This window comes from Pristiophorus japonicus, chromosome 14 (assembly GCF_044704955.1).
Source record: "Pristiophorus japonicus isolate sPriJap1 chromosome 14, sPriJap1.hap1, whole genome shotgun sequence".
NCBI lineage: Eukaryota > Metazoa > Chordata > Chondrichthyes > Pristiophoridae > Pristiophorus > Pristiophorus japonicus.
In genome coordinates, this window is record NC_091990.1 from 130396612 (window position 1) to 130421159 (window position 24548).

General features: G+C 45.4%; 1 protein-coding gene across 1 annotated transcript in view; it reads right to left on the reverse strand.

The window, feature by feature from the left end:
* LOC139280102 (uncharacterized) overlaps positions 1–24548 on the reverse strand; it is a 340066-nt gene that overhangs the window by 90695 nt on the left and 224823 nt on the right. The window contains exons 11-12 of the mRNA XM_070899614.1: positions 13018–13083; positions 2607–2706 (exon numbers count right to left, since the gene is read on the reverse strand). Coding sequence (XP_070755715.1) covers positions 2607–2706; positions 13018–13083 — 166 coding nt within the window. The remainder of the gene's footprint in view (positions 1–2606; positions 2707–13017; positions 13084–24548) is intronic.

The window sequence follows — 24548 nt, forward strand, 5'->3', positions numbered from 1 at the left end:
AACAGCCAGGCGGAATGAGCAGTGCAGATAATCAAATAGGGGATGCTCAGAATCCAAGGGGGTTCCCTACAAAGCCGCTTATCACGCCTCCTGTTGGCCAATAGATCCCGACCACACTTGCTCACAGGGGTTCCACCCGCAGAACTGCTAATGAAAAGGACGCTCAAACCCAGGTTATCCCTTATACACCCTACTATGAAAGAAATTGTTGAGTGCAAGCGTCAGTCACAATGTGACTACCATGACAGGAATGCGAGGGCGCGATGTATTGATGTCAATGACCCTGTTTTTGTCCTTTATTACGCTGCAGGGCCCAAATGGCTTGCAGGTACTGTGATTGCCAAAGAGGGGAATAGGGTTTTGGTAGTTAAACTTGCCATTGGACAAATCTGCCGCAAACACGTGGATCAAACTAAAAGGAGGTTCAGCAACCCCATAGAAGCAGCAGAGGAAGAACTTGACGTAGAGTTTACTCCACCACAGGTGACCGAACACCAGAACCAAAGGGAGGAGAGCCCAGTCACTGTGGGCAGTCCGGACAGGCTTGAGGCACCTCAAACAGCAGACACTCAGGCCAGCGCCCAACAACCGGAGCCCCAACTCAGGCGCTCTACAAGGGAGCATAAACCACCAGAGAGACTTATCCTGTGATCCCAATAAGACTTTGGGGGGGAGGTGATGTCATGTATTCAACTATCATTGTAACCCATGTATAAACTGACCTAAGTTGTACACCTTGAGAACATTGACCACAAGGGGGTGAACTTGTGGGAGACACTCCTAACCTGAACTTTCAGGTATAAAAGGGGAAGCTCCACCCACCATCATCACTTGAGGTCTTCGTAATAAAGATAACTGGTCACAGAGTGACCTTCTCTCAAGTATGGGCCTCATGTGCATTTATACTGTATACTAAGGACATATCACTCTCCCTCCCTCCCCCTCCTACTGTCCCTCCCCCCTCCTACTCCTCAGTCAGAAACACAGACACTGACAGAGACAGAGACAGAGACACTGAGGGGGGGGGGGGGGTAGGGACTTCCCTGCACGCTGTTGGAGGGCTCCCAGTGCTGCAGTAGGTGAGTAGAAATTTTTTTTTTTCTTGATTGATTTTTTATTATTTTTTTTAATATTTTTTTATTTTTTGGGGTTGATTTATTGATTTATTTATCATTTATTATTGATGATGGCTCTTTATTTGTAAAAGTGAAGTGTTTAATGTTTGTAAACTCCCCCCTCCCATCTTTCGTTCCCTACGCCTGATTTATAAGTGCAGGCAAGGTTTTTGCACTTACTCCATTCTAAGTTAGTTTGGAGTAAGTTTTCGCTGCTTAAACTTGCAAAACAGGTGTAAATGGCTGGACACGCCCCTTTAAAAAAATCTGTTCTAAAATGAAACTATTCTAACTGACGAATTGGAGCAAATTAAATGCCGAGAATTGCAATTTCTAAGATGCTCCATTCTAACCTAGATGCTCCAGAAAAAATAGAAGCAACTCAGGCCGAAACTTGAGCCCATAGGTCTGTGAGCAGTAGGCTGTTGCTGGTCATCTTGGTCCTCATCTGAGGTCCAATCTAAGGCAGCATAAGTGGCACCCATGCTGATCTGATAGATCAGAGCTCCAAAAGCCGAAATATTACATTTCAGTTCAGTATAATCTTTCTATTTATCCAAAGAACTCTACCGAGGAGCTGACAGGCCAAGTGGACTCCTTCTGTGCTGTATCGTACTATGATCCTCTTTGATGTACCTTTTTTGTACTCTATCTAAAATTTGAAAATGTTCCATTGCTGATCTGTTAACCTATTTGCTAAATTTTCTTTGTTATTTTGGACCAGATCCCTTCTTAGCTTTGAGCCTTGCCTTCTGCCAGTCCAGCATCCTTATCTTTGCCGCTTCATTATTTTTTTATATGCCTATGTTGAACTTAACTATATAGTAGCTGCCTTTTCCCAACAGATACTCTCACACCAGCCCCAAATATTTTTTATCTCTATTGCCAAGTAAATTATTTCAAACGTTTATCAAATGAAGAAGTTCCTCCTGACACTGATCTGTTTTAAATTTACTTTCCACTAATTTAAATTTAGCTTTGTTTCTTCCAGTGCTAACTCCTACACAAAGCATCTTCCTTTACTTTTGAGGAGACTCTAAACTGGGCTGTGAAATTATCCTCTGCTACTGCCAATGTTCCTCCAGAATCACCCAACGTGAGCTGTGCTTTTGTGAGATGTGACTGATCGGGATAGCTTTTCCTTCTCTTGGAGAAAGAAACATGGAGCATTGCACTGCCCTACATTGCTCCATCTAATGGTTATGAACACAGGTATTTATTCTAGTAAACATGTTAAATATGTTACATATTAAACATTTCCTGTGCTCATATCAACTCTGCATTCGCTTATTTTCCGAAAACATAAGTCTTGCAAATACCAGGTCAATGGAATTATCCCTCTTTTTCTAAAAGAACTATAGAAAGTACTTTAATGAAAAATAGATTGTGCAGCCAGGATCTGGGCATTAAATAAAACTGTTGCTCTTCATTTCAGGCATGCAGCTCCTTTAATTATACTCAAATTAATTTATTTAGCGAACTTCAACTTACTTTTGTGCAGTTTCATGATGGTGTATGCCATAGCAGCAAGGACTCTTTCCCCCTCCAGAATGTAGATATCCCATAACCGCAGCGTAAGTGTAAATGGTGTCTGTTCAACAATGAAAAACACCATCAACATTTCAAGAAATATAACTGTCCTTTTTAAAAAATATACCACAATTTGGTTGTGATACAGAATCACTCAGCCAGCAGCCTCTGGCATGCTATTATTCAGTTGAACCTCTCCATTATAATGACCAGGGAGAGAGAGAAGAATATCACTATTTATAAAACAGGTATGCATCTGTAAGACATTTAGAGCAGTTTGATACATCGGCACAACTTTTAAAAAATCTAAACTTAAAACTTGAATTGATTTAGTGTGATCTTTCACGACCAACTTGAAATCATTCAAATACAGTTTAGCAAATCTGCAAAATTAGCTTCTCAAAAATTTTCCATTTGTTGAACAGTACACTGTTCACAAAGAGCGATTAATGGAAATGATACCTTGCTATGTATGTTTTAATAAGAAATAATCTGAGGATTTAACAGTATATAAAGCTCTGCAGATCTGAAAGTCAATAAATTTTACTAACTGAAACTACAGTATGCATGGACCCCTATTAATTATCCATAAGCAATGTAGCTAACACACAGCATCAACTATAACTAGATTTCCGACAACATGATCTTAACATACACGGTGTTAAGACACCAATAAAATTTCCTGTCATCCCCAAGAGGGGTGGTTTAATTTATAAATTTATTTCTAGATTGAATAGAAAGGACGTTAAGTGACTTGGAAATAGTGGCTCAAAAATGTCACTCTGGTGTTTGCGACTAGGACCAGAAGGGAGAACCCATCTTCAGCTTTGCAATAAATCATCCTCTGACAACTCATGTAAAAGATCTAAGCAACAGTGACTTTGGATCAGCTGCCTGTTCTCCTCCCTGCCCGATTTTTCTTTCCATTGAAGTCAATCGAAAGGAAGCTTGGGTGGGGTGCATAAATAGTTGCCAATCCGCTCCTGCTCATTTTGCGCCCCTGTCTGTGTTGAATTTTAACCTCTTTCTGCCTCTGATTCATTTCAGCAGAACATATCGAGCATTAGTCATTCATCCATCCATGTCATATAAAACATCCCTTGCAGTTATAAGGGGAACAGCTTAGCAACAGCAAGTCACCTACTGCTGCTGTTCCTTGCTGATCGTGAAGCAGCAACAGCAGTCCAAATGCAAGTCCAACCAATGAATGCAGAGGACTGGAAAAGTGAAATTTTTTCCAGGTCTCTAAGTGCTTCTCTTAGCCAAATGTTAAGTGTGCAAGAGCAGACCTGTGGAAAAATGACATCCATTTTTCCTCTCCTCCAGCCTGGTCTATCACTCCTATGCAGCATGACTTTGATTAGGAGCTCAGAAGAGTGTGGCATATCAAATATACAATCTGCTGCTCTGTGGTACCAGGCATTGGTGCTCCAACACATAGTGGCACCGTGCTGTACCTTGACTAAAAAGTTATTGGTTTGAATCAGTTGCTTATGTTTTGCACTAATATGGTCAGATCTCCATTACAGAATAGTACAGGAGCAACTCTTTAAAAGGATAATAATCTTGAAAGACCATCAGTTCACATTTATATTTTCAATAGTAATAGTCAAAATATGTGCACCTTAAGAGACATAGCAGTGTAATAGAGCAGTAACATAGTAATGTTTAAGGGCTGGAGAAAACCATTCGGCCATCTAGCCTACATTTCTAAACCACCCATCAAGCATCATACTGTGATGCCAGAATCAATAGCCCTGAATCCTATTTATTAGTAGTCAGTCATCCAGTCCTTTTAAAAACTGGTCATGGTTTTTTGTTCTACAATTCTAGCACCCTCTTACTGAAATTTTTTTACTTAAAGTTATAATTTACTCTTTACAGCCTTAACTTTAAACTACCTCCTCCTACTCCTTGAATCCTGTTTCTGACAGAAGAACTTTCCTGGATCTAATTTCTCCATACCCATAAAATTTTTAAAGACCTCTATCAAGTATCATTTCTTCCTCCTGTCCTCATCTGAATAAAATAATGAGGTATTCAATCTTTTCGCGACCCTCTAAATTCATGAACAAGCTTTTTACCCTCCTCTGAATTTTTGCTGATGATTTTACAGCCATTCTGTATAGAGAGCACATCTGCAAATTCAAGCTCATCTCATTTAACTTAGAAGCCATATCCTATACATCCTAACATTTTATTTGCTTTCTTGTGTGTACTGAACTGATATTTTTAACAACCTATCAAGGGCTAAGTATCGTTACTATTTAATTTGTATTTCAAATCCTCAAATCTTTTACCTAAACTAACATAGAAACATAGAAAGTAGGTGCAGGAATAGGCCATTCGGCCCTTTGAGCCTGCACCACCATTCAATATGATCATAGCTGATCATCAACTTCAGTACCCCATTCCTGCTTTCTCTCCATACCCCTTGATCACTTTAGCCATAAGGGCCACATCTAACTCCCTTTTGAATATATCTAACGAACTAGCCTCAACAACTTTGTGGTAGAGAATTCCACAGGTTCACAATTCTCTGAGTGAAGAGGTTTCTCCTCATCTCGGTCTTAAATAGCTTACCCCTTATCCTCAGACTGTGACCCCTGGTTCTGGACTTCCCCAACATCGGGAACATTCTTCCTGCATCTAACCTGTTCAATCCCGTCAGAATTTTATATGTTTCTAGGAGATTCCCTCTCATTCTTCTAAATTCCAATGAATATAAACCTAGTCGACCTAGTCTTTCTTTATATGTCAGTCCTGCCATCCCAGGAATCAGTCTGGTGAACCTTCGCTGCACTCCCTCAATAGCAAGAATGTCCTTCCTCAGATTAGGAGACCAAAACTGCACACAATACTCGAGGTGTGGTCTCACCAAGGCCCTGTACAACTGCAGTAAGACCTCCCTGCTCCTATACTCAAATTCCCTCGCTATGAAGGCCAGCATGCCATTTGCTTTCTTTAATGCCTGCTGTACCTGCATGTCTACCTTCAATAACTGATGTACCATGGCACCCAGGTCTCGTTGCACCTCCCCTTGTACTAATCTGTCACCATTCAGATAATAATCTGCTTTCCTGTTTTTGCCACCAAAGTGGATAACCTCACACTTATCCACATTATACTGCATTTGCCATGCATTTGCCCATTCACCTAACCTGTCCAAGTCCCCCTGCAGCCTCTTAGCATCCTCCTCGCAGCTCGCACTGCCACCCAGCTTAGTGTCATCTGCAAACTTGGAGATATTACATTCAACTCCTTCGTCTAAATCATTAACGTATATTGTAAATAGCTGGGGTCCCAGCACTGAACCCTGCGGCACCTCACTAGTCACTGCCTGCCATTCTCAAAAGGACCCGTTTATTCCTACTCTTTGCTTCCTGACTGCCAACCAGTTCTCTATCCATGTCAATACATTACCCCCAATACCATGTTCCTTAATTTTGCACACTAATCTCTTGTGGGACCTTGTCAAAAGCCTTTTGAAAGTCCAAATACACCACATCCACTGGTTCTCCCTTATCCACTCTACTAGTTACAGCCACAAAAAACTCGAGAAGATTTGTCAAGCATGATTTCCCTTTCATTAATCCATGCTGACTTGGACCGATCCTGTCACTGCTTTCCAAATGCGCTGCTATTACATCTTTAATAATTGATTCCAGCATTTTCCCCACAACCGATGTCAGGCTAACTAGTCTATAATTCTGTTTTCTCTCTCCCTCCTTTTTTAAAAACGACGTTACATTTACTTGTGTTGAACTCCATCTGCCACCTGTCTGCCCACTGACTTAACCAGTCCAATTCCCTTTGGATTATCACATAATGATTAGCATAATTGGCTACAGCTGAAATTCAGTGCAATCTGCAAACTTGAGCAATATTCTTTTCTCCAACTTATAACACTGACTCCTGGCAAACTCCACCACAAATCAATTTCTACTCTGTTGCCACCCATGTACCATCAGACTTTGTGGTCTACCTTCGAGTCACACATCAATCCACCCTGCTATTTTGCCATCTAACCCATAGGCATGCACTTGGGAATTATATGGGACAATCTCAAATGCTTTTCTGAAGTCAATGTAAATAATTTCTATTGCTTTATCCAACAGATCTGTAACCTCCTCAAATAATCCACAGGTACGGTCGCATAATGGTTATGTTACTGGATTCGTAACTCAGAGGCCTTGACGAATGATCCGGAGACAAGAATTCAAATTTAAATTCAGTTCAGTAAATAAATCTGGAATAAAAAGCTAGTATCAGTAATGGTGATCATGAAACTACTGGATTGTTATAAAAATTTACCTGGTTCACTATTGTCCTTTCGGGAAAGAAATGTGCTGTCCTTATCTGGTCTGGCCTATATGTGACATCGGACCCACAACAATGTGGTTGACTCTTAACTGCTCTGTGAAATGGCCTAGCAAGCCGCTCAGTTGTATCAAACCGCTACGGAAAACTATAAGAATAAAAAAACCGGGCAGACCACTCGGCATCGATCTAGGCACTGGACACGACAAAGGCACACGCACTCCAAGCAACCCTGCAAAGTTCAACTCACTAACATGTGGGCACCTGTGCCAAAATTGGGAGAGCTGTCCCACAGACTAATCAAGCAACAGCCAACATAGTCATGGCTGAGAATCATACCTCCCAGCCAACATCTCAGACTCCTCCATCACCATTCCCAGGTATGTCCTGTCCAAACGGCAGGACAGACCCACCAGAGGTGCTGGCACAATGATATATAGTCAGGAGTCCTCAACATTAACTCAGGACCCCATGAAGTATCATACCATCAGATCAAACATGGGCAAAGAAACCTCCTGCTGATTAGCACCTACTGCCCACCTTCAGCTGATGAATCAGTACTCTTCCATGTTGAACACCATTTGCAAGATACACTGAAGGTAGCAGGCACACAGAATGTACTCTGGGTGGGGGTCTTCAATGCCCATCAAAAGAGTGGCTCGGAAGCACCACTACTGACCGAGTCCTGAAGGACATAGCTGCCAGACTGGGCCTGCAGCAGGTGGAGAGAGAACCAACACGAGGGGAAAACCGACTTGACCTCGTCCTCACCAATCTACCAGTCACAGATGCATCTGTCCATGACAGTATTGGTAGGAGTGTTTGTTTAAAAAGGGAGAATGGGATAGACCGAGTAATTACAGGCCAGTCAGCCTAACCTCAGTAGTGGGGAAATTATTGGAAAAATTCCTGAAGGAATAAATCTTCATTTGGAAAGACATGGATTAATCGAGGACAGTCAGCATGGATTTGTTAAGGGAAGGTCGTGTCTGAGTAACTTGATTGAATTTTTCGAGGAGGTAACCAGGAGGTTCGATGAGGGCAGTGCGTATGATGTAGTGTATATGATTTTAGCAAAGCTTTTGATAAGGTCCCATATGGCAGACTGGTTACAAAAATAAAAGCCCATGGGATCCAGGGGAAAGTGGCAAGTTGGATCCAAAATTGGCTCAGAGGCAGGAAGCAAAGGGTAATGGTTGATGGGTGTTTTTGTGACTGGACGTCTGTATCCAGTGGGGTTCCGCAGGGCTCAGTGCTGGGTCCTTTGCTTTTTGTGGTATATATCATTGACTTGGACTTGAATGTTGGGAGTATGATTAAGAAGTATGCAGATGACACTAAAATAGGCTGTGTGGTTGTTAATGAAGAAGAAAGTTGCGGATTGCAGGAAGATATCAATGTACTGGTCAGGTGGGCGGAAGAGTGAAAAACGGAAGTCAATCCGGATAAGTGTGAGGCAATGCATTTGGGGAGCTCTAACAAAGCAAGGGAATACACATTAAATGGTACGACACTGAAAAGTGTACAGGAACAAAGGGACCTTGGAGTGCAGGTCCACAGATCCCTAAAGGTAGCAGGCCAGGTATATAAGATGGGTAAAAAGGCATATGGAATACTTACCTTTATTAGTCGAGGCATGGAATACAAGAGCAAAGAAGTTATGCTTGAACTGTATAAAACACTGGTTAGGATGCAGCTGGAGTATTATGTGCAGTTCTGGTCACCACATTACAGGAAAGATGTGATTGCATTGGAAAGGATGCAGAGGAGATTTATAAGAATGTTGCTTGGACTGGAGAATTTTGACTATGAGGAAAAATTAGAGATGCTGGGTCTGTTTTCTTTGGAACAGAGGAGGCTGAGGGGAGACCTGATTGAGGTGTATAAAATTATGGGGGATCTGTGGATAGGAAGGTCCTGTATCCCTTGGCAGAGGGGTCAACAGCCAGGGGACATGGATTTAAAGTAATTGGGAGATGGTTTAAAGGAGATATGAGGGACAATTTCTTCACCCAGAGGGTAGTGGGGGTCTGGAACTCACTGCCTGAAAGGGTGATAGAGGCAGAAACCTTCACCACAATTATAAAATACTTGGATGTGCACTTACAAGTGCCGTAACCTACAGGGCTACGGACCAAGAGCTGGAAAATGGGATTAGGTTGGATAGCTCTTGATTGGCCGGCACGGACATGATGGGCCGAAATGGCCTCCTTCCGTGCTGTACATTGCTATTTCTATGATTCTATGAGTGCCCACCCCACAGTTGTTATGGAGACAAAATCCCGTCTTCACATGGAGGACGCCTTCCATCATGGTGTGTGGCACAGATTCAGAACAGATCTAGCAGCTCAAAACTGGACATTCTTGAGGCGCTGTGGGCCATAAGCAGCAGCAGAATTGTATTCCACCACAATCAGTAACCTCATGGCCCAGCATATCCCTCACTCTACCATTACCATCAAGCCAGGAGACCAACCCTGGTTCAATGAGTGTAGAAGAGCATGCCAGGACTAGCACTAGGCATACCTAAAAATGAGGTCATCATCATAGGCAGTTCCTCAGAAGCGAGGAAGACTTGCTTCCACTCTTAAAATGAGTCCTTAGGTGGCTGAACAGTCCAATACAAAAACCACAGTCCCCGTCACAGGTGGGACAGAGAGTCATTGAGGGAAAGGGTGGGTGGGACAGGTTTGTCACACGCCCTTTCCGCTCCCTGCGCTTGATTTCTGCATGCTCTCAGCGATGAGACTTGAGATGCTCTGCCCCCTTCACTTGGGGCGGTCTTTGGCCAGGGATTCCCAGGTGTCAGTGGGGATGTTGCACTTTTTCAGGGAGGCTTTGAGGGTGTCCCTGTAATGTTTCCTCTGCCCACCTTTGGCTCATTTGCTGTGAAGGAGTTCCGAGTAGAGCGCTTGCTTGCGAACGATGTGGTCTGCCCAGCGGAGCTGATCAAGTGTGGTCAGTCTTCAATGCTGGGGATGTTGGCCTGGTCGAGGATGCTAATGTTGGTGGGTCTGTCCTCCCAGGGGATTTGTCGGATCTTGCGGAGGCATCGTTGGTGATATTTCTCCAGCGACTTGAGGTGTCTACTGTACATGGTCCATGTCTCTGAGTCATACAGGAGGGCGGGTATTACTACAGCCCTGTAGACCATGAACTTGGTGGCAGTTTTGAGGGCCTGGTCTTCCAATACTCTTTTCCTCAGACGGCCGAAGGCTGCACTGGCGCACTGGAGGTTGTGTTGAATCCCGTCGTCAATATCTGCTCTTGTTGATAAGGGGCTCCCGAGGTACTTAAAAGTGAGGTACCAAACTGGGAAAGCTACAACACAGTGGAAGCTGCATACTATAGACAGGGCTAAGCGATCCCGCAACGAACTTGTCAAATTAAAGCTTTGCAGTCCTGCCAGTCGTGAATAGTGGTGGACAATTAAACTACTAACAGGAAGAGGAGGTTCCAAGAACATCCCCATGCTCAATGATGGCGAAGCCCAGCACGTGAGTGCATAAGACAAGGCTGAAGCATTTGCAACCACCTTCAGAGGGCTGAATCGACAATCCATCTTGGACTCCTCCTGAAGTGCCCTCCATCACAGAAGCCAGTCTTCAGTCATTTTGATTCATTCCATATGATATGTTTCCTATTTTCTATGTTTCTATATCAAGAAACAGCTGGAGCGCACTGGAGACAGCAAAGGCTCCGACAAAATTCCGCTGTAGTGCTGAAGACTTGGGCTCCAGAACTAACCACACCTCTAGCCAAGCTGTTCCAGTACTGCGACAACAGTAGCGTCTATCTGACAATGTGGAAAACTGCCCAGGTATGTCCTGTCCACAAAATGCAGGACAAATCCAATCCAGCCGATTACCGCCCCATCAGTCTATTCTCAAATCAACAACAAAATGATGGTAGGGTTCATTGACAGCTATCAAGCAGCACTTACTCACGAATAATTGGAATTCAGAAGAATGATAGGTGATCTTATCGAAACATATAAGATTATGAGGGGGCTTGACAAGGTGGATGCTTCCATTGATAGGAGAGACTAGAACTCGGGGGCATAATCTTAGAATAAGGGACCGCCCATTTAAAACTGAGATGTGGAGGAATTTCTTCTCTCAGAGGGTTGTAAATCTGTGGAATTCACTGCCTCAGAGAAGCTGGGTCATTGAATAAATTTAAGACAGAGATAGAGAGTTTCTTAACCGATAAGGGAATAATGGGTTATGGGGAGCGGGCAGGAAAGTAGACCCGAGTCCATGATCGGATCAGCCATGATCGTATTAAATGGTGGAGCAGGCTCGAGGGGCTGTATGCCCTACTCCTTGCTCCTATTTCTTATGTAATAACCTGCTCACTGATGCTCAGTTTGGGTTCCATCAGCACCACTTGGCTCCAGACCTTATTACAGCTTTGGTCCAAATATGGACAAAAGACTTCAATTCCAGAGGTGACATGAGAGTGACTGCCCTTGACATCAAGGCTGTATTTGACCGAGTGTGGCATCAAGGAACCCTAAGTAAGCTGAAGTAAATGGAATCAGGGGAATATTCTCCACTGGCTGGAGTCACATCTCGCACAAAAATGGTTGTGGTTGTTGATGGCCAATCAGCTCAGCCCTAGGACATCACTGCGGGAGTTCCTCAGGGCAGTATCGGAGGCCCAAGCATCTGCAGCTGCTTCATCAATGACCTTCACTCCATCATCAGGTCAGAAGTGGGATGTTCGCTGCTAATTGCACAGTGTTCGGTTTCACTTGCAATTCCTCAGAAAATAAAGCACTCCCTGCACACATGCAACAAGACTTGGACAACATTCAGGCTTGGGCTGATAAGAGGCAAGTAACATTCACGCCACCTAAGTGCCAGGCAATGACCATCTCAACAAGATACAGTCTAATCACCGCTCCTTGACATTCAACGGCATTACCATCGCCGAATCCCCCAACAACATCCACATCCTGGGGGTCACCATTGACCAGAAACTTTAACTGGACAAACCACATAAATACTGTGGCTACAAGAGCTGGCCAGAAGCTGGGTATTCTGCAGCCAGTGACTCACCTCCTGAATCCCCAAAGCCTTTCCACCATCTATAAATTAAGAGTGTGATGGAATACTTTCCACTTGCCTGGATGAGTGCAGCTCCAACACTTAAGAAGCTCAACACCATCCAGGAGAAAGCAGCCCAATTGATTGGCATCCCATCCACCACCTTAAACATTCACTTCCTTCACCACCAGCACACCATGGCTGCAGTGTGTACCATCTATAAGATGCATTGAAGTAATTTACCAAGGCTTCTTCGACAGCATCTTCCAAACCCAGAACCTCTACCGCCTAGAAGGACAAAGGCAGCAGGGCGTATGGGAACACCACCATCTGCAAGTTTCCCTTCAAGTCACACACTGTCCTGACTTGGAAATATATTGCTGTTCCTTCATTGTCACTGGGTCAAAATCCTGGAACTCCCTACCAATGTTCCCTCTAAATTGTGCACGTGCGCGGCCACGCAGTAATCTGCAAGGTTCCGCGCAGGCTGCACACAACCTTTTACATTGGAAATACCGTGCATATGCAGAAATTTAAAGGGACCGTGCATTGAAGAAATAGGCTGCTCAGAATTAAGCGCAGCTTAAAGGGAACACTGATCCCTACCTAACAGCATTGTGGGAGTACCTTCACCACAAGGACTGCAGCCGTTCAAGAAGGTGGTTCACCTCTACCTTCTTAAGGGAAATTAGGGATGGACAATAAATGCTGGCCTTGCCGGCGCTGCCCACATCCCATGAATGAACAAAAAAAAAGTCCGATAAAATTATTCAAACATGACCTGACTTTATGAACCTTGCTGGATCTCCCTAATCGACCCTTGTCCTTGCAGATGCTTTATGCTTTTCCTCACCAAATTCTCAAACACTCTCCACAGTTGTCTCACAGGTGGTTTAAGGATTCATCTCTTGGTCCTGAAGGTTTCCAATCTGCTCTCTCCCTTCTACTGCTCCTTCAATTGAGGCATCCCTTCCACTCCACAGTATCAAAGATTTACTTACTCTTTCTATGAAACACTGCAGGAACCATTTGGTGGTGTATATTCCTGTAGACATTTGCTCTTTGTCCTGTAAGCACAAACGTAATTTAGAAAACTAGTAGATCTCCCATAATCACTTTCCATCACACACCTGAGGTAAGGTAGCATTGTGGTTATGAAACACTGGACTAGTAATCCAGAGGTCTGGATTAATTATCCAGAGACATGAGTTCAAATCACACCGCGGCAGCTGGGAAATTTAAATTCAGTTAATTAAATAAAAATGTGCAATAAAAGCTAGTATCAGTAATGGTGACCATAAAACTACTGGATTGTCATAAAAACCCACCTGGTTCACAACTATCCTTTAGGGAAGGAAATCTGCCATCCTTGCCTGTTTTGACTTATGTGACTCCAGACCCAAAGCAATGCGGTTGACTCTTAACTGCCCTCTGAAATGGTGGCTCCCCATCACCTTCTCAAGGGCAATCAGGGACAAGCAGTAAATGCTGGCCTTGCCAGCGATGTCCACATCCCATGAAATTATTTTAAAAATGTTACTCATTGTTGGATAAATCAAAAGCACAGACAATCCCTAATTCACCAACAAAATACTTTTTATTTTAGGAGATAATGGGAAAACATAAATAGCATTAACATTTGAAATGGCCTCTTGTAATCTTTAAAATGAAAACGTAACTCTGGAGAGTGGCATACATAGATCCACAATGCCACGCATTGATAAATATAGCATATGTCATAAACCAATTTAAAAAGCACCTATTGTGAAAAGTGTTACATCAATTTTTGAACTTGACTTATCTAACTAAATACATTGGGGTCGAACTTGGTGGAAGTTGCTCCCGCAGCCGCCGAAGTTCCGCCGGAAATGTTTTTTTTGGGCTGATTCCTCTGGAACCGCCAATCTGCCATCCACGTTTCACCCGGCGGGAGATTGGTCGCATAGGTTCTGCCAGTGTCACGTCCTGCCGCCCGCCCATGCCAGAGGATGAAAATCCAGCATTTTCCTCAGGGATGATGGACTCGGATTGACCTGCTGCCTACCAGAAGGACCGCTGGCAAAAAACACGTCTGAGCTGGCCGAGTCAAGCGGCAGGGAGAATGGCTCACAGTGCTGCAATGCTGCACATCTCGGGTATCATGCAGATGCTGCAGCATTATCAGTGCCACTGTTAGAAAAATCTTTGCTGGATGTTGTTTTATTTTATGATACTACTTTTCTTTAAGTGGTATCTGATAAAAGCAACTGAAATGTGTGCAAGCTTATGGTAACCAATTTTTTCACCTTGCTGAAACACCTTCATTTGAAACCACAATGGCCAAGGCCAAATAATGCTCAATAACTGAAAAGTATGCAGCAAGTCACATTTTGGAAAGCCAAGCTCATTTATTAATTCTGTGACACAGTCATTGTAAGAGTTCTCAAAGAAGAACTAGAGATAACATAGATCGTCAAAGGCACAGACTTAGAATGATCTATTGTAAGCCTGAGACAGCTTAAAGTTACAGCTATTCGACTTTGGAGGCAGCGCTATTACAGAGGAATCTGAGGAAGGACTACTGTCAACAGAACACAGCAAGAGACAAGCGCCGCGGTGACTCAGTGGCCTGCCATCGAGGTTTCAACGAAGAGACGGTCACTATCGCCTTGTTAAGTATGATTTCTTTGTACTACAAGGAAACTACTTAATAAAAGCTGTTCTGCTTAATCACAAAATACCTGTACCCAGGTGCTTTGTTGTGGTCACGGACATAAATCTATTCTGAGAGATGTAATATATCTGACCGATCGAATAAACCTCACAGAACGTAAAGAATAATGTGATGGACCTTAACCCACACAGAAAGAGTTCAGATATGTTACGCCATCCGTTGAAGGGAAGGTGTGTTAGAGGAAGCGGCAATGAGTAGTGAAAGATGATAAAGGCTCAATGGAGATGCCCTCCAAGAGACCATTTAATGTGGAACATATTGTGACTGTGCGGATGGTATGGGATTATGTCAGGGTGAATAAGCGAAAGTTAGAGGAAGTTAAGATATGGCACATCGCTGCAACTGATAATCAGAAGAGCATTGGAAATCAGCGCGGTCCCGGTTTGCAAGACTATCAGCAGGCCGGGGCCCTCAGAAGGAGCAGCGTGCGGCGGCGGCGGCATACCACTGCAGGAAGGTGACGGTTGTGAAGTCAGGTCGCTGATTGCAGTGCGAGCAGGCACAGCAGGCGGGGCGAAGGAAATGACTGGGGCCCAGGAGAGGCGTGAGTTCGAGGCCTAGAAGAGGCGAGGGCCCAGGGGCAGCATGGGTGAGCCCACACTGCTACAGGTGTGTGCGCTCGGTCTGTGCAGCAGAGCTGGTCTTGAGTCGTTTTGGGTCACCCTTGCCACTGGACCAAGACCTGGCTCTGTCAAGCCCGTGTGGTGGTTGGTGTGCAACAGCCACCACACGTTAAAAAAATCCAAGCACAGGCATCTTCCACCCTCCAAGATGTAGTTCGGGATCTGGAATATTAGGTCCTTCATTGAAACACCTGTGAACTCATTTCTTTTTGGTGTGGAAGCAAGTCATCCTCGCTTCGAGGGACTGCCTATGATGATGATGACAACATGAGGTATGGAAGATGGGAAAATACATTTAATGGAATGCAATGTAATTGATTAACATGACAACTCGGGGGTGGCTCTCTACCATGTTTGCTGTTGGAAAAAGTGGATTGAAGTGCAACCCTCAAGGTCTGCCCTGCACGTAGTTCAAGTGAGTGTCATTGAATGACAACCTTCCTGCATTGGTGACCCTGCCTCGAGCTCAAGGGGCTCAAACACGGGCCCTCCTCCTTCTTGCCTTCTTCATGGCTCTGGATGGCAGAGTTGGGAGTGGTGGAGAAAGGAGCTGCTGTATTGGGCTGGGGAAAATGTCGGGGTGGGAGACGTTGGGGTCTGACGGCTCCTTTGAATACCAGAGGTGGATGGTGTGCATTGATCCGTGCTGTCCGACTCATCATCAGTAGAGGACAACATTTCAGTCTGTCGGGTGGTTGGGCGGGGGGGGGTGGGGGGTGATGGTCAAGCTGAATGTGAGCCGTGCCATCTCACACTGTGCAAGCAAGGAGTTCCATTTCTACATGGGCATACCAATAATGGCCGACAAAGTGTGCATAAAACCGCGATTGCCTTTCCATTGCATGACCTTTCATGCCATGTGCGTTACACACACTGGACATTAATATAACTGTACCATACTGTAGCAAGGGATCTGCATCACCCTCTGTGGTTGCATGGCAGCGGTCTCTCACCAATGTCAATGCATGCTCCTCCAGGCTGCTCAATTCTATTGCTGGGCCCCCTCCCATGGCACTCAGGCTTGCTGCCTTGGATGTATTTTTTTTCTGCACAAAGAAATGTTGCAGTCTTTAGCCCCTTTGCTGATGTTACCCACACAAACACACATCTGGCACAGAACCTTTTTGAAGTTGGACAGGAGAGGTGCAGAAAATCTGTACTCACTCTTGCTAACGCCACCAAATCGTTCCAACGTTTCCTGCATTGGTCCTAATCCAGCACAATGCTGACCGTTGAGGACACGGCCTCGCCAATCTCCCTCCAAATTGCCTCTGTACTGGGGTGGTAGAGGCTTTCCACGACCATCCCGGGTGAGGTCTTTATACCTACGCTCCATCACTGATAATAGCTTCTACAATTCCTCTTCATTAAATCAGGGAGCTCTGGGCCTGGTTTTGACAGTCTTCATTGAAGGTTTTTTCCCACTCATCCTCAATGATTAAAGGAATGGCTGCCGAAGACTTTGTGGCTCTTAATTTACAGCACTCTCCCTCTCCAACTCGCAGGTGCAGGAGAGTGCCTTTAAGTGCATGCGCAGATGTCCCATGAGCCTCAAACATGGCCAAACTGACATCAGGTGGGTGAAAAGGCTACAAACCTCCCTGCCCCCCCCAATCCTGCACATGCGCACTGCAGGGCCTCCGAAGTTCTCCAATTCGAGAGACTTGCACCTGTTGCCCACTGATGCCGCCGCCCGCTCCCACCCACCGACTCCCGCTGCCGCCCACACAACCTCGCCGAAAATGGCTCCCGCGGGACCCAGCAACAGCGGGTGCCAAAAAGTATGTGCCGCTCATGGACTGCCGAAAAATGGACAGGCCTTGATGGCGGGTGGGTCATCAATTTCGGGGCCATTGTTTTTAAAACAATTTGGAGTCATGTGTGATTTTTTTTGTTCAAAAGATTTGATTTTGAATTGGAATTAAGAGCAAGCTCTTATACATGCATAGGAAACAAATCAACTTAAGGGCACTGTGGCTGTTGGTTATGCTACTTGACTAGTAACCCAGGTATTGAGAGTTCAATACCACCATGACAAATTGTAAAATTAATTTTAATATAATTGGATAATTTGTGGGCTAAAAATAACCACGGAAGCTGCTGTAAAAACCAAACTGGCTCACTAATATCCTTCAGGGGAGGGGAACCTGCCACTCTTACTTGATCTCGGCTATATGTGATTCCGATCCCACACTATTTGGTTGACGCATGACCCTCAGGACTGCCTTGCCAGTGTTGCCCACATCTCAAGAACAATTTTTTAAATGGCTAATTTAACATTGAAATATCATCTATTCTTATCTGGGGGTCAAGGAGTCGCACAGCTCTTCTGATCCTATGAGACAAATATAAATGCCTGGATCTCAATGAGTTGCCAATGTGATATACCCACAGAATCAAGCCAATAGTCTATTTTTATTCTATCCCTTCCAGCTGACCTATGATTTCTCCTGTGTTATCAAGTTTCAGATTAGCAACCAAGTACTCTCATATATATGTTTACAAACTATCCTTTACAATCTGGCACTCTGCAGTAGTGAAGTACAGTAGGAAGCCTTCTACTTTTCTCATACTACAAATATAAAAATAATAAAATATATGTTGCACATATAACAGCCAATTATTATAGTCAATAGCTTTTCTTAATGCTAGCCAATTTGGAACACAGCATAACTCAGAAATAATGTATAATCTACAAAATACTCTCTCCTTTAACAATCCCAAGCCAGTCTGCCATATCATTTTCAAACTGTGGACTTTTGCTGGTGTTTAAGTGTATTTTGTGAATCAACTCAGCCCGGGTTAGTTTTAGACTTTGCTTTATGTTGCAGTCGCAAAAAGTTGAAAAGAATCATATTATTTCACCAGAAAAAGAAACAGAAACAATTTCTGACATTTTCAATCTTACATCGGCAATAATGACATCTGGCTACCAAAATGGTAGCAAAGATGCAGAGGAGGCTTTTAAGGCCTCCTGCCCAGCAGAAGATGGTAGGACCAAAGAATGATGGGGAATGGCTTACTAGCCCTTCCCCGCCGACAGTGTGGCCACCCCCATCTCACTGCTGGGTAGCTGGAGCACCCGTCTGAGTCAGGTGGTAGCCCCTTTATATATATCGGACCGTGATTGCCATTTTAGGATAGTATTGGGCTGAGCGTGAGCAGTCCAGGCTCCTCCCAGTATCAGCTGGCAGTCCAGCCGAACAGGAGCCCAGATGGTAAGTTTTAATTTATTTTTGAGAGGCCGGGAATAGCAGGACCACTTCCCCCTTTCAAACCTACCGTTTTACGGGCCCCGAGGCTGGCCAGGCCACCCGATATCGCAGTGGACCAAAGCCAGGAGGGTGCCCCGCACCATGAGCTTTCTGCCCGCAGCCCACCAGCTGTATGCTAACCAGGCCTGGCCCTCATAATGGACAGTAAGTCGCGTTGGGACTATCGGGTGGCCAGCAGGCATGCTCCACCAGCTGGCTGCTCAAACACCAGTCGGGGGAAAATCTACACCAGGGAAAAAGCTCTCACCTAGTTCTCATTCTGATACTATGCTTTTGTTTTGAACTCTGCCTTCAATGTTTTGACTATTTTTCAAAGTTATCTTTTGTATTTTATTTATGAAAAATAGAGGGAAGCACACTAAATTAACTCGTTTTTCCACAGACTGTTGGTCACAAAAATATGCAAAGAAAACAAAGCTAATTTTCAAATAACCTTGTACTGTTACATAAACTACATATTATGCAATGGTTCGCTGATTAATTAATCTCTTCTGACCTTCCTCCCCAAACCCTGCATCCTTGCCTCATACTAAATAGTTTCCAAAATTGAGGTTATCCATTGCATTGTCTCTGCTTTATCTCTTCCACCCTGGCTCCACCAACTCTACCCTTAACTACTTCTCCTCATTTCCCGCCAGCCGTCATTAAACTCATGGGTCAAAGTTCTCTGAATCTGGGAGGGTTGGGTGCGGGCAGTTGGCGTGGTGGGTCACAACCCCATTGTTGCACCCACCCCGCTGCAGAAAGACTTTGCACTAATGGAGCCTATTAAGCCCGCCCTGCGCATTACCCGGCGCTATTAAATGGTGTGGGTCTGATGATGTCATCGATGACACGTTTTCAGCTAGGATATTTAAAGAAGCCTTGGCCACAATGCATTCGAAGGTTCATCTAGGAGTGCAGGCAGCACACTAGAGGTTTTGATTGTTCCAAACAGTTGGAGAGATGGCTGCACCCACATTCTCTGATGACTCCCTCCATATGCTTGTGGAGCGAGTCAGAGCACGCAAGGAGGTCCTCGTCATTACCAATGGGCGGAAAAGGCTCCCCCCCAGGAGACAAAGAGAGCCGGGCTCCAAATTGCAGAGGAGGTCAAAAGCAGAGTGTATTAAGGAGGACCAGGGTGAAGTGCCGCAAACGTTTCAATTATTTCATTCGATCAGGAAAGGGGAGTACAAAGCCACACTCCACTTCATCCTGCTGTGCCTCTCATCACATCCTCATCACTCTGCTTTCCCAACCCTACTCCTGCACATCCTTACTCACGCCAACAGATCATGCACGTCCACCCATTTCTCTCTCTCTATCTAGATTATCACTTCCCTATTGTACTGGCCACACCTCATACTGACCCTTATCCTAATGCAATCGCACCAACTAACAACTCACAAGGAGGCCGCTTGGCATTGCCACCCCTATGCAGGAGAGTCTCCCTCTAAAGATGTAACTCATCCATTCCTTACACACATTCCATCACTCTCACGCAACCTTCTCTTCTTTTGCTCCTTTCAGAAGAGTGTACAATAAGAGGAACAGGGAGAAACTGAAGGTGGACCTCCATCATTTGCCACCCTCACAACAGCAGAGGAGGCTGGCATAGATCAGTCATTCATATGTGGACTGATGTCAGCAGCCACTGAATGGTCATCATATGCATAATAGTATCTGTACCTATTTTTCATATGGCATATCTAACTCATCTCTTTCCTCTCCCACAGGTCCATCTAGAGCCCCCCCCGCCCCGCCTCCACTGTCCAGGAGAAAGAGGAAGACGACTCCTCAGATGAGTCTCTAGCCTCTGAGGGCGCAGCATCACCAGACATAAGCGCACCCAGCACCAGCGGTAGGTCCCACATGAGATGGAGTAGTGTCATCACCGGGTCCATCACAAGTCATAAAGTGAGCAAGAGCAGATGGTGGAGACAGGGACAGCAGTGGAGATTCCTCGCCGGCGGGCGCAGGACACTCCCAGCTCTGCTTGGCTGCATACAGACACTGAGCCTCAGAGGCCATCCAGAAAGAAGCCGATCCTGGAGGTGCAGGAAGAAGTGCACGAGGCTCTGACAGGTTTTGCGATCACAATGTCTGCAAATGTTGAGAATGGAAGAGTCCATCTCCAACATGAGCAGGTGATGATGACTGTAGGCTCTTCCATGGATAGGATGGCCACCTACATGGAGCAGCCAATGCACTACTCAGGAGCACATGGTCTCCATGGAGAATAGATGGCAGAGGCTCATGTAGGAAGGATGTCAGCGTAGACGTGGGTCTTCATGGTCCCACTGATGTGTAGCAAAGTGCTCTCCAGCTCCTTGCTAGCAGGGAAGTGTGGTGGCCCATGACAAGGATGACGGTGAGAGGGGAGAGGAAAGTGTGGGCTCCTCTCAAAGAGCCTCCCCCCGTTGTCACCCCCTCAGTCAAAGCCCCAGGTGGCTCCTCGGATCGTGATGGCCGATTATGCCCCTGCAGTCGCAGGAGGAGCAGACTTTGGCGGTGCCATCACAGACTCCAAAACCCAGAGAAGGATTGCCAAGAATGTCTAAGCAGTCACAGCAGGGAAGTGAGCAGGCTGCCTCCACCTCTGCTAAAGGCACAGAGGTACACCTCGTGGAAGCAAGAGAGATGACACACAAGTGGATTTACAAAGGTAGCCACTTGGGTGTTTTATTCATTGTTAATGTCAAGTTTCTGTTAATGTGAGCTCAGCCATAAAACTCTTTTCTTTCACCACTTTCTGGTCTTGGACAAATTTGTGTGCACCTTTGGAAATGGCTTAGTGAGTTACAGTTAATGGTGAGACATAACGGTACCTCCAGCAATGGTGGTCAGTGTGAAAGAAATGGCTTGGTCAGTGTAGGAATTCTTTATGGTGTTGCTGTGGGGTGGTACCAACCTGGCGCAGCACGTGGCAGCCATATGGGTGTAACTCTTGAAGTTAAGTAAATCTGAACATGCTGAAGCCATCCCTGGCCTCTGGGCAGCAATGTGCTCAGGTGCTGGTGGGATCTGACCGGCAGGTTCCTCCAGCTCCTGCTCCTCGTCTTCCAGCTCCTGCTCCTTCTCCTCCTCCTCCTATGAAGAGGCTGCATGCTCAGTGCCTTGCTCCTCATGCAGCACCAATCCTCGCTGCTGCGCAGCAGACCACAATGATTCTGGAGATCCTGGCTGGTGCATACTGAAGGGCTCCTCCAGATCTGTCAAGGCACCTGAAGCACATTTTGAGCATGCCTTATTGTCTGCTCTATGACACATCAGATGGAAATATCACTTTCATTGTATCTCTCCTGGGCCTCAGTATTTGGCCTCCTCAAGGGTGTCATGAACCATGTCTTCAGTGGATAGCCCTTGTGTCCAAACAGCCAGCTGGAAAATGTGTTTGGAGGAGCGAAGAGCTGAGGGAGGGTGTACTGACGAAGGACGAAAGAGTCATGGCAGCTGCCAAGGAATTTGGAACACACATGCATGATGATCTTCCTATGGTTGCAGACCAGCTGCACATTGAGGGAGTGGAAGTCCTTGCGGTTGACAAAGACTCCTGGGTTATGATGGGGTGCCCTGATGACCACATGTCTGCAGTCGATGACACTCTGCGCCCGTGGGAAGCCAGCTAGAGTGGTAAAACCAAGCGCCCGCTCAGTAACACTGGCTTCATCAGTGGGTGATTTGTCAAACAGGAGATTGTGAGATGCATCTGTGGGCAGCCGACTGAGAGATGCCGCAAATGTCTGCTGCAGATCCCTGGAAGGAGCTAAAGGTGAAGATGTTGAGGGTGCTGGTGATTTTGACAGCTACTGGTAAGGCATGTCCACTCACTCCTCCGGGCTACAGGTCTTACTCGAGCAATGTGCAAATGTCTACGATGACCTGGCACGGTAGCTTGAGCCTCCTTTGACATTGCTGCTTCGTCACATTGAACAAGCTCATCGTCTGCCTGTATAGCGTGTTGGGGGTATCGTCTCTGGCGCAGTCCAGCCCTGCGCTGTTGCCCTCCTGTCCTGTGCAGCGTCAGGTGGTTGAGGAGAAAATTGGTGGTGGTGGTGGTGGTGGTGTTGGTATGCCTGGTGCTACTTGTGTTGGGTTCATCGTAGTCCGATTCTGAGGACCGAGGGGACACAGTATAAATGGCACCCAAGCTGATGAAATAAATGACAGGTCAAGTAGAGACCAGAGGAGCAAGCTGTCAATGGTGTGATAGGTTGTAACAATGAGGAGAGATTGGATGGCGACTTTTCTGGAAGCACATGCAGGCTGTAGAAAGCTAATTGTGTGCTGGGAATGCAGTCAGCACCAGCTTCTGCCTGAGGAAAGTGATCAGCTGTGAGGTGGGAGGGTTTATAGTACATTTCATGCTGTCAGTTAATCAGGTGAAGCAATGGCCACTCAACTCCTGCCTCAGGCTGACACACGTAGTTCCCACGCTGTGTGAATCCCATGGGCAGCCAGGGAAATTCGAATGGTAGGCTGAAAAATGCTCTTAAGGGTCTGACAACTATCTGTTAATGATTTAAATTAGGTTGCCTGCCTCTGCTGGTCTGGTCACTGCCGCACCAGCAAACACACCCAAGGGAAAGGCACGTGGGCGGGTTGACAGTTGGTTTCTGACCCGCGAGAACTTATTTCAAATTTCCCACCCGACTCCAATCACGCCCGCACGGACCCCAGAAAATTCCAGTCATCATCTCCACGGTCCCATCTCTGTTCCCTCAACCTGCTTCTGACTCAGATACGGACTTCCCTCCTTTACCCCATTCATGTTAACATAGTTAATTTCTCAAAATCATCCAACAATTTCACCACCCCTCTCAAATCTGTCATTATCTCGCTCTTAATAAGTCCACCTTTTATCCCTGTCCTCTCTCAAATTATTAACCTACTCTATTTCTCTCCAAAATGCTACCTTATGATTCAAGCATTTCTCTCTCTATCAGAGTTCCTCTACTTTGGTTTTCAACCCATCCACAAACAACCCATCCACAAACAATTAAACAGCAAGGTCAAAGTCATAGATAACATCCTGTGTGATTGACTGTGGCCCGCTGTCTTTCCTTGTTCTCTATTCCACCTTTGGTATTGTTAACCATTCTGTTTTCTACCATTAATCCCTGTCTGGAGTCTGGCTCTGTCGCACTGTGTTCCATTCATACCTGTCCCAATGCAGTAACTATATCTATTGAACATCTTTCCTCCTTTGCCTGCACAGTGACTTCTGGTGTGTCCCAGAAATGCATCCTTGGTTCATTACTATCCCATGCCGATTACATCCTTAAGCAAGCGGTGGACTTCTATATGTACATCGACAACACAGAACTCTATGGGGGCAACTATTAACTTTGGTGTGGATGGAACACTGATAGTTTTGGATCAGCCACTTCTTATACACCTACCCGATTTTCAAATGGAAAGGAAAATCTGGTGTGGTGTACAACAGCTCACTGTTGAAAAAACTAGGGGGATCATCTTTGGCTTTCATGAGCACTATGTACCAGTTCTGATGAAAGATCACTGACCTGAAATGTTAATGCTTCTCTCTCCACAGATGCTCCCTTAGCTGTTGAGTGTTCCCAGCATTTTCTATTCTAATAAAAGCAGAAAAGGCTGGAAACACTCAGCAGGTTGACGATCTCCCTGGTTGATCGAGTTGGAGCCAACCCATTTATCTGCATTCTTGAGCTACAATCAGCAATGCACAACATCAAGATCCCATTCAATTCTGAGCGGAGCTTCTTATCCCATGTACAATCAGCAAGACCACATTCTTCCATTTTTTAATCCTATTTCTACACGACTGCTGCTGAAATCCTAACCCATATCTTCACCACGCCCTTCTTTCCAGCCTTTCCACCTACAACTTTTATAAACTTCAATACAGAACTCAATTATGTTCGGCACACTCATCAGCTGCCTATCCTTGGCAAGCTCCC